The 11563-nt window shown below is 34.0% G+C and overlaps 1 protein-coding gene across 1 annotated transcript; it reads left to right on the top strand.

The window, feature by feature from the left end:
• Window positions 1-2336: 2336 nt before the first annotated feature.
• Window positions 2337-7969, top strand: LOC145087094 (coatomer subunit beta-1-like). Its single transcript, XM_079024994.1, has 6 exons — window positions 2337-2566; window positions 3440-5481; window positions 6605-7114; window positions 7202-7287; window positions 7405-7630; window positions 7754-7969. Exons 2-5 carry the CDS (start codon window positions 3445-3447, stop codon window positions 7607-7609), a joined length of 2838 nt encoding a protein of 945 aa, XP_078881120.1. The 5' UTR covers window positions 2337-2566; window positions 3440-3444; the 3' UTR covers window positions 7610-7630; window positions 7754-7969.
• The last annotated feature ends 3594 nt before the right edge of the window (window positions 7970-11563 follow it).

The raw sequence follows: 11563 nt of genomic DNA, 5'->3' as shown, positions 1-11563 counted from the left end.
GACTCAAAGGGGTTGTAAGGGAGGCTAATGACCCTTCAAATAGGGTGCAAAACCCCGAAAATCAGGGTTTCATTCTCCAGCTCCAACTTGTTGAGTTATGCCTCCGACTTGGCAAGTTGGTCACTTAAACACGTGGCCAAAAATGTTCTTACTCGACGAGTCAGGGCATCCAACTTGTTGAGTAGACCTTTAAATATGAAAATAAAGTTATAAAATTAATACCTGAGAGTCGGGGTGTTACAAGTGATTAAGACAAAGTTGGCCAAAAGGGACTCTGGCCGGTATGCGGGGCATAACCCTTGGTATGTTGTGAGTGGGCTTTCGATGTTTGGGCCTTTTGGACTCAGGATTACTTTGGGCTTGTGGGTTTTGAGCCTTGTTTGGCCAATAGACTTTTGACTTTGGGTTATGGATAGACTATGTGCTTTCTTGGGATTAAGTCCATGATGATTTTGGGCCCAACTAGGATGATGGTCCATAATGGGCCTTGGGATGTCATTAAGGAATTTGGGCCTTTTAAGTAATTGGGTTGGGCCTTGATTTTGGGTCAAGTAGGAAAAAGGGTAAAATGTTCTTTTACCATGGATATTGGACAAGTAATTTAGATTCTTGGTTATGGGTCAAGATCCAATTATTAATTGGATATTATTGATGATGTTAGCGCAAAGATTTTCCGGATCAGCAGACCGAGATTTTTATCTGAGAGATTCTACAGCTTGATATGTTTATCGGGCAGGCCCAATGTCGGGCGGGGCCTGATGATTATACTGTATGCTATTTATCTTTGTGATTTTTGCATGTGTTTATATGTTTGTATGTATACCGAGCGGGGCCTGATGACTGACAGATATGTTCTGAGCGGGGCTCAATGTCGGGCAGGGCCCGAAGCCAAGCGGGACCCGATGATGAACGGGGCCTATTATATGTTTGATATGTATGGTATGTGGTATTTTGGGGAACTCACTAAGCTTTGTGCTTACGGTTTTCAGTTTATGTTTCAGGTACTTCTGATTCGAAGGGGAAGAGTCCGGGATGATCGTTAAATAAACTATTTTTCAATTTACTTTATTGTGATCGTTAGCCACAAGCCCATAACCTCAGAAAATTAAGTAGCCAAACAATTTTTTGTTGGCTTGACTAATGGTTTATATTGACAATCAATGTTCATCAATATGTTTTTTGTCTCGGAAAATGATGCTAGTAGACTTGAGTATCATAATCTTAATACACAAAAATGCATTTGTCTTAATAAAAGACAATCTAATACCTTTTTAAGCTATGGGGAGTGGTCACCACCAACCCACCGAAAAATGTTGCCATCTTTACGCCATGTTAGTTTCACTAGCAACCCACCACCAATCCACTATACATTGAAAATGATTACCACTCCATAATTTTTTTTATTATTAAATTAACTTAAAACATAATAAAATATTTTACATTAATTGAAACCACATTACATTAATTAAAAAACATAGAAAATTAGATATAAAAAATAGAAAATTAAACCTAAATTACTAAAAAAACATAGAAAATTAAAACTAAAATACTAAAAAAACATAGAAAATTAAACCTAAATTACTAAAAAGCATAAAAAAACATAGAATTTAGTTGTGACATTCGTCAAGAACTTCTTATTGAATTTTTAAAAACGGTTTTAAATTTTCCGGTCCCTCCCCCTCGGTAAGATATTTTGATTTGTATTCATAGGTGGAAGATAAAAAAATATATGAGAAGAGAGTGTTTTTTGTTGAATATATGTGTTTGTTTTGAAAGAGAGTGTGTGTTTTTTCATTTGAAAATTATGTGTAAAGTGAATGTATTTATAGAGAGAAATTAAAGAAACAATGAATTATTTTTTCTTTTATTTTTTTAAATGCTTGAAACGGTTGAAACTTAGCAAACGGTCGAAAACAAAGGTAGTCAATCATATTGCATGTCTTCTTCCTCCACGCCACATCCAACGCACCCATCCTAAAGCAATGTTCACGCGTCTACAGGGGTCCAACTCTGCATCTCACACGTGAAGGGACTACCACTTTGGATAGCCTTATAATTTCTGTTAGAGTGGCTCAGATGGTGAAATTGCATCACACCAAGACTAAAATTGTAACGTAAGATGCTAGTGATTTTGATGGCTGCTATGGTCATTTCTTAATGTTTTGACTAATTTTGAAAAAGAAATTATATAATTATACTTTTTTTTTTCTCTATCTTAAAATTATAAGTATAGTTTACAAAATTTATAAATTACATGTGATTTTTGGTAAAAAAACAAACAAACAAACTACAATCATTTTCTTTTGCTTTTTAATGCTCGCCGTGTGTAACAAGGGTGCGATTGTGGAACATTTGATAACAGTCCAAATCTTCCTCAATACGACGAGATCTATATTCTGTACTCTCTCCCTCTCGAGTCTTGCCTCGCCGGATCCACTTGGCTCCTCTCTCTCGATCCACCGCCACCACCGAAACTTGCCCACTTCTTGCAGCCGGCGTCCAGAGTTAAATGCCATTTCCCCATCTCCTGCCACGGTGACCTAAGTCCCATCTTCTTCGTTATCAGGTAATGTACAATCACAATCTCTCTACCCCTCACACACTTAAATAGATTATGAATTTTGCACGCGATCTTTCTCAGAATGATCGTTTTGTTATCAGTGCGTTGCAATTCAGTTCTGTCAAAATGTGCATTGCTGTTGTATTGTGATTTCGCTTTGTTTATGTCTGCATTTGTGAATCTATCTATCAGATGTTCTCATCGCCTTTCACGCATTGAATATCCGAATTCCTTTCGCTAAGACAGATAAACAGTTACATAATCGGAGATTTTCAATGGTCGTCACGATTCTCTTCCTGCATTGTTACGTTTTAGAGCGGCAAGATCCACTAGCTTATTTGATCTAGCCTTGGTTGCCAGGGGTCTTTTGATCAATCTAAGCTTAAGATGTAGCACTTGGATTTTGATTATTCTGATGTTGTTTTAGAACGCTATTAATAATCTATCTATTTATTTGTAATGCAAGTTATAATCTATGTGCTATCTGTTGATAAATCATTGATTATATGTATCCATTCAATCACTCGTTACTACACATGTTTAAGCTTACTAATATCCCCAACCATGTTTGAGTTATGTGCTTCCAATCTGGCATAGATTGGTATATGAACTTCAAATTTCAGAGGTCTGATTTAAATTGTATATCAGATGGCATGTAAGAAATGTGATACTAATACATACTTTTCCTTTTGAGTTTGATGCCCAACATTCTTGCAAACTTATGTAGTGTCTACACTGGAGATGAACAATTTGGATGTGATTTTAGCTATATGAGTTATGATTTACTGCAAATAACACATACATTCTAGAATCTTAGAAATAAACCTTCTAATGTTTTGGAGTTGATGAACTAAAAATAAATCTGATCATTTGCAACAGACACAATGGAGAAATCTTGCACTCTACTTGTTCATTTTGACAAAGGAACACCAGCACTTGCCAATGAGATCAAAGAAGCTCTTGAAGGAAACGATGACATGGCAAAGATAGAAGCCATGAAAAAAGCTGTCATGCTTCTACTTAATGGTGAAACACTACCACAGCTTTTCATCACAATGGTTCGATACGTTCTTCCTTCAGAGGATCACACTGTTCAAAAACTTCTCCTTCTTTACCTCGAAATCATTGAAAAAACAGACTCAAAGGGAAAAGTCTTACCTGAAATGATCTTAATCTGCCAAAACTTAAGAAACAATCTCCAACACCCAAATGAATACATCCGTGGTGTTACCTTAAGATTTCTTTGTCGAATCAATGAAGCAGAAATCATCGAACCCTTAATCCCTTCTATATTAACCAATCTTGAACATCGTCATCCATTTGTTAGAAGAAACGCCATACTTTCAGTAATGGCAATCTACAAACTCCCACAAGGAGAACACCTTTTGGTAGATGCCCCTGAAATGATTGAAAAAGTTCTCTCAACAGAAGCAGACCAATCAGCAAAAAGAAACGCATTCCTTATGCTTTTCACATGTGCACAAGACCATGCGGTAAATTACCTTTTAACCCATGTCGATAGAGTCTCAGAATGGGGAGAATTGCTACAAATGGTGGTGTTAGACTTGATACGCAAAGTTTGTAGAGTGAAAAGAGGAGAAAAGGGTAAATACATAAAGATCATTATATCTTTACTAAATGTCCCTTCAGCTGCTGTAGTTTTCGAATGTGCTTCCACATTGGTGTCACTCTCATCTGCTCCAACTGCCATTAGAGCTGCAGCCAATACTTATTGCCAACTTTTGTTAACTCAAAGTGACAACAATGTGAAACTCATTGTTCTTGATCGATTAGATGAGTTAAAATCTTCACATAGAGAGATCATGGTGGACATGATAATGGACATACTCAGAGCACTTTCAAGCCCAAATCATGACATTCGAAGAAAAACCCTTGATATTGTTCTTGACCTAATTACCCCTCGTAACATAAACGAAGTTGTTCTCACTTTGAAAAAAGAAGTTGTGAAGACTCAAAGTGGAGAGTTAGAAAAAGATGGAGAATATCGCCAAATGCTTATACAATCCATTCATTCATGTGCAGTTAAGTTCCCTGAAGTTGCAGGGACAGTTGTCCACATGTTAATGGACTTTTTAGGTGATAGTAATGTTGCTTCAGCTATGGATGTGATTGTTTTTGTAAGGGAGATAATTGAAACAAATCCAAAGTTGAGGGTGTCAATTGTAACTCGATTGTTAGACACTTTTTATCAAATTCGTGCAGCGAGAGTTTGTTCGTGTGCTCTTTGGATTATAAGTGAGTATTGTCTTTCACTTTCTGAAGTGGAAAGTGGAATCATGACAATAAAACAATCTCTTGGAGATTTACCTTTTTATGAAGCTCCAGAAGAAGGCGACAGTGAAAACAAGTCACAAAAAGTCAACTCAATTACTGTTTCTTCTAAACGCCCTGCGATTCTTGCAGATGGGACATATGCGACTCAAAGTGCAGCTTCTGAGACTGTTTTTGCTCCGGTCAACAGTCTTCAGTCAACGTTGACTTCTGGGAACTTGAGGTCTCTTTTGTTGACTGGTGATTTCTTTCTTGGTGCTGTGGTGGCATGCACGTTGACTAAACTTGTGTTGCGTTTGACCGAGGTTCAGATGTTGAAAAGTGAAGTGAATAGAGTGTGTACACAAGTGTTGTTGATTGTTGTGTCCATGGTCCAACTTGGTCAATCTTCGTTTTTGCCACATCCGATTGATAGTGATTCTTATGATAGAATTGTTGTTTGTTTAAGATTGTTGTGTAATCGAAATGAAGAGATCAAGAAAATATGGCTGAAGTCTTGTCGTGAAAGTTTTGTTCAAATGCTTGTGGAGAAACAGATGAGGGAAACTGAAGAGATAAAAGCTAAGGCTTTGGTTTCTCATGCTCAACCTGATGATCTCATTGACTTTTACCATTTGAAGAGCAGGAAGGTAAGTTTCTTTTTTTTTTTTTTCTTTTTTAAAATTTTTGGTTAATGTTTGGCATGTCACATCTAGTTTATTTTTCAAGGTTTTTCAAGTTGTCATGTTTGGCAAACCAAAAAATAACTTATTAACTAGCTTTTTAAAAAGCTACTCAGACTAGCGTTTTATTGAGCTATTTTAAAGCTACTAAGACTAGCTTATTAGCTAGATTTTTAAAAAGCTACTCAGACTATTTGCTAGCTTTGTAAAATAGACTATTAGCTAGCTTTTTAAAGTAAATTATTAGCTAGCTTTTTAAAAGGCTACTTAGGCTGTGTTTGGCGTGCCACAGCTAGCTGATAAGCTAGCTTATTTTTCGAGTTTTTTTAAGTTGTCATGTTTGGCAAGTCTAAAAGTAGCTTATAAGCTAGCTTTTTAATGCTATTTAGGCTATGTTTGGTGTACTAACTGAAAAGCTAGCTGTTAGCTGAAAAACTAGCTATTAAATAAAAAGTTAGCTGATAAAAAATGACGTTTGGTAAAAATAGCTGAAAAGCTAGCTGAAAAATATGAAATGACATAAAAGGACATTTAAAAGAATATGTTTTTATAATTAATTAAGGGGTATATTTGAAATTTTTTTAAAAAGCTCCTAAAAAGCTTGTCTAAGTAGCTTTTTAAAAAGCTAGCTTACAAGCTACTTTTTGACTTGCCAAACATGACAACTTAAAAAAGTTCAAAAAATAAGCTAGCTTTTCAGCTAGCTTTGGCGCGCCAAACACATCCTTAGATTAGCTTTTTAGGAGTTTTTTCTAAAAATTTTCAAATATACCCCTTAATTAATTATAGAAACACATTCATTTAAATGTCCTTTTATGCCATTCATCAATTATAAAAAAAAGCTCAACATTTTACGTGCCCTTTTATGTCATGTTACATGTTAGCTAGCTTATCAGCTAGTTTTACCAAACATTATTTTTTACCAGCTACCTTTTTAGCTATCAGCTAGCTGTTATATTTTATGAGCTACCTTTTCAACTACCAACTAGATTTTCAGTTAGTATGTGAGACATAGTCTTAATAATAATAAGATTGTGAACAACACACATAAGATATATCATGTTTGACTTTGACTCGGTCAACATCCCAGGGAATGAGTCAGTTGGAAATAGAAGACGAAGTTCAAGATGACCTAAAACGAGCAACAGGAGAATTCATCAAAGAAGGAGATGCTGCAAACAAACTCAACCGAATTCTCCAACTAACCGGATTCAGCGACCCCGTATACGCAGAAGCATACGTAACCGTACATCACTACGACATTGTCCTCGATGTAACTGTCATCAACCGAACCAAAGAAACTCTCCAAAATCTCTGTTTAGAATTAGCCACAATGGGCGACCTTAAACTCGTTGAACGTCCACAAAATTACACTCTTGCCCCTCAAACAAGCAAGCAGATCAAAGCCAACATTAAGGTGTCGTCAACCGAGACCGGGGTCATATTTGGGAACCTCGTTTATGAAACTTCAAATGTGCTGGAACGAAATGTCGTTGTCTTGAATGATATTCATATTGATATTATGGATTACATATCTCCAGCTGTTTGTAGTGATACTGCTTATAGAAACATGTGGGCTGAATTCGAGTGGGAAAATAAGGTATCATTAATTCATAGTTTTTTAATAAATTATTATTCTCTCGATTGTGAATTTGTGATTGATTTGTTTTGTGTATGGGTTTTTCAGGTTGCTGTGAACACTGTGATTCAAGATGAGAAGGAATTTTTGGATCATATTATTAAATCAACCAACATGAAGTGCCTTACTCCACCGTAAGTTATTTATTTTATACAGGTTTTAATGCCTACATGGCGGTTTTATTGAATCTATCTTACGTGGCTAATCAATTAAATTTCTTCTTATTTTTTTATTATATATTTATACTTTAGGTCTGCCCTTGAGGGTTATTGTGGGTTCCTGGCTGCTAATTTGTACGCGAAGAGTGTGTTTGGGGAGGATGCTTTGGTAAATTTGTGCGTTGAGAAGCAGGCGGATGGTAAGCTAAGTGGATACATTCGGATTAGAAGCAAAACCCAAGGGATAGCTTTAAGCTTAGGTGACAAAATTACCCTTAAGCAGAAGGGAGGCCCCTAATCGATTTCCTAAAACAAAAGGGTAAAATGGTCATTTACTCTCTATTCTTTCAATCCAAAAAAAAAAAAAACAATTTTTATTCATATATCTCTAGAAAATAGAAATACATCATTTAACCAATAAAAGGTTTTGGTTTTGGTTCAGGTTTGAGAGTCTGAGTAGAGCAGGAGGGGATTGACTTTGACTATGCGGATTGTGAGTTTTACATTGTAGATGGCTTTTTTATATTTCCATTCATTTAAGATGGATGACAAAAGAGATTATTAGTATTACTACTTGGTGGCTTTGAGATTGGATTTTGACTTTGTACATGGCGCTTTTATATTTTTTATTCATTTGGTCAAGGAATTTTATACATAATGTTTAATTCTCGACTCTTGAGAAAAACGCAAATCTAATCAAAAATATTAAGCTTTTTCCAAACTTTAGGCAAAAATTAAGTCTTCCACAAAATTTGTAGGAATACCTTGTGAAATTACTGTTGGCCTGAATAAATATTCTTGATTCTATGTGAAAATTGAAGTAGGCCTTTTTTTTTTAAATACATAAAAGAAAATTTATTAAACTTTTGCCAAAAAACTTGAATGTATTAAATAAAATTTTAGATTTAACATTAATATTAAAATTACACATAAATTGTTATTACCAAAACTCAAGAAAATATAAATTTATTCATTTTTTATTATTCAATAAAAACCCAATAAAATTTATAAAATCTTCAATGTAACTCTTTACTTTTCATAATTTTGTTTTTTCACATAACTTCTAACATTGATGATTAGGGGTGAGCAGCGGAACTGGATACCCGCTTTCAGAACTGGAACCGCCTTAAAATTGTTGGTTCCGGAACCGGAATCGCCTTAAGCGGTTCCGGTTCCGGTTCTCATTTTTTTGGAACTGCTACCTGCCGGGTACCCATCGAAACCGGTATATATATATATATATATATATATATATATATATATATATATATATATATATATATATATATATACACCAAAACTAACCAAGTATGTCCCGTAGTTATACAGTAACATGCTAACTTAACAAATCAATTATATAAATCGTGAAAATATCATCGACATTATTATAATTATAATTGATACATCAAGATCATATTCTTACTAAAGTATAGATAGTCTTTATAATGTTATTTAATATATACTAGTTGTGTACCCGCGCAAAGCGACAACGACAAATAGTTTTCAAGCGATGATTAATTTATTTCGATGAATAGTTTTCTTACGGCTATTAAATCAAACCATAAAAACCTTTAAATATAACCAAGTTATAATATTGATAATTTTTTTATTTTTACAATCCTCAAACGTTGATAAATTTATTTATGTGTCACTTCTGTGCAAATTGCAATTAATCACTTGTTCATAATGTTAACTTTTAATAACCGTAACATCTAAACTTAGAACTTTGGCCGGTTTGGTGGGTTGTAGGGTTGTAATAATTCAATTCGATTTTTTTTTCAATCTATTTTAAGTTGTTTTTTTAGTCCTGAAACCATTTTAATTTATATATTTAACATAAATGTTTATCCATTTATTTGTTTATTGTAGCATTTTAGTTTTATTTTTTAACAATATTTTGAATTGGACAAGACCATTAAAATCATAGATGCATTTAAAAATCAAAACAAATAGAATCCAACAATACAAACAAATGGGTAAAACGGAAAGATATTTTACTTCCTTTTTGAGTTAAAAGATTCTTACCATATACTTTCTTAGACAGATGACTAAATTTCATATAAAAATCCAAAGTCACCTCCAACCTTTACAAAACGAAGAACACAGCTATTGAGAAATGTCAATATGATTATATATGATTATGAGTGGATTATATAAAAAAAACTACAAATTTGAAATAGCAATGCAATAATAGATTGAATATAACTTTCAACAAATAGGCTCATGATTAGTTACTAAGAAAGAGAGACGAGCTATAACATAAAAACTCATGGTTGCCTACTAGGAATACCATATGCAACCATGATGGGTTTAGTACTCCTGATGGCAGTGTTAGATACTCGAATCTACAAAAAAATCGACATATTGACATGCTTAGCAGATGAGACCGCATCTAAAACCCTAAAATCATGGTTCAAAAAAGAAAAATTTATAAAGAGAAATGAAATGGATGATTACTGTGGTGGCATTTAATAAATTGATCATGATGTTGAGAAGATGAATCATATCGACATCACCATTGAGACCCAAAATTACAATTATATCAGTTGAAGGCACATTATTTTAACAAGAAATCCAATTAGGTCTATAGTAACAAAAAAAACATTCAGAGAAAGAATATTTGTAGAAATTTTACCTGAGCCATAAAATCTTTTATTATGTGTCTATATTCCTTGGAATTTTGTAAACGGAGAATATAAGATTTAAGGATTTAAATTTTGAAATTGAAATGGCTAGATAAACTGAGTGTGGGTTTTAATAAGGGAATGTCAGAGATAACAACACGTGATTAATAGAATAAAGAAGGAAGGTCATTTAACTGATGGAAGAGTATCGTTTGATTATTTATGAAGCATTAATGTTTAATGTAATTAATTTCTGAAACGGAAATGTAATGTGTATTGATGATAAACATAAGTTGATTGTACATGATACAGTAGGAGTGGTACCTTTTAAATTTCAAGAAATGTCTAAAATACTTTAGATTATTTTGATTGACCATGAATTCCATATTGTTTGTTCATGTCATTATGTTATCATGGAAATAAAATGAGAGGAGTAAATGACAAGTTCACGTTTTATTTTAATCCCACATCGCTATTAGACAGAAGTTTTACCTTCTCTACTTTTTATATAAATGAATTTCATGGCTCACGTATTTTCAAATTCCTCTTCATTCTTATTGCGAAGAAGAGGTTTCACCGAGTTTTCTTAAATATTTAAGAGAATTCATAGTTAGTATATATTTTTAAACTGTTTTGGGTTTCAACCATATTAATAGTTCCAGTTTGAATTGAGTTAATATTAAAAATAAATTTAAAGTGGGTACCTATTATTAGGACCGGAACCGGTGGTTCTGGGACTAGTTCCAAAACTTCAAGAACTTGTGTCACTGGTTTTGGTTCCTATACTTTAAGAACCGTCGGTTCCGTTTCCGGTTCCTAGAGAATTAGCAGGTACGTGGTTATGCTCACCCCTATTAAGGATGCTTGTCTCACCTAACATCTTTATACAATTTCTTATTTCTATATAAAAAGGTTAAACCATAGTATAATTTACCCAAACTTAACAAATCATTTACCTCTTTTTTTATAAAGAAGATGTCTAATAGTCGATTTATCAAGTTTTAACAAGTCTGAGCAAGGTGAATCAGTTGTAACCTCAACCAATATGTATGGAGGTTGTTATTAAAGATCAGAATATGTAAATACAGTTACAATGTTTTCCAATGATCATAGCTCGACCTAAAACAATGTATATATAATCCTAACTACCGACTTTTAATTAGATTACAATTAGGAAACTAGAAACCGACTTGAACATAGCTTTCTAAAAACTAGGTTGGTCTCCAAGTCCTACTCGACTTAGGATTTCAACAATCACCCCCAAATCTCTAAGTCCTTCTAGAGAATTCTTCAACTCCGATCCGGTTTTAGAACACAAACTCGTCGCTATTGTCACGTTCTGAAAAATCAGCTTCTCGTAATTTTTGGAGTCGTTCCGGACATTCAGACACAAAGTGACCCGCTTTGTCACATCGAAAACAAATCACCTTAGATCGGTCTTTTTCCCTATTTTTCCGATTTTTGTCACAACAACAATTACAATTTTTGCAATTGTTGGAATTAGATTGAGATAAATCAGAATTAGAATTGGGCTCCCCACCTTGGGCTTGTTTTGATTTAAAGCCACTTGAGCATGATCTACTTGACCCGTTCGACCCACAGGATCCGAATCCACTTGAGTTATTAAA

Source organism: Lactuca serriola, chromosome 2 (assembly GCF_051521515.1).
Source record: "Lactuca serriola cultivar US96UC23 chromosome 2, Lser_US96UC23_V15, whole genome shotgun sequence".
NCBI classification, from domain to species: Eukaryota; Viridiplantae; Streptophyta; class Magnoliopsida; order Asterales; family Asteraceae; genus Lactuca; species Lactuca serriola.
Note: the sequence above shows the minus strand (reverse complement) of the source record. Positions and strands in the feature narration are given on the sequence as shown.

Bases quoted from the DNA above. Each gene is read 5' to 3' on its own strand.
- LOC145087094 (XM_079024994.1), top strand. From the start codon at position 3,445: ATGGAGAAATCTTGCACTCTACTTGTTCATTTTGACAAAGGAACACCA. The intron at 7,115-7,201 runs GTATCATTAATT...TGGGTTTTTCAG, and splicing joins AATTCGAGTGGGAAAATAAG to GTTGCTGTGAACACTGTGAT. The intron at 7,288-7,404 runs GTAAGTTATTTA...TTTATACTTTAG, and splicing joins ATGAAGTGCCTTACTCCACC to GTCTGCCCTTGAGGGTTATT.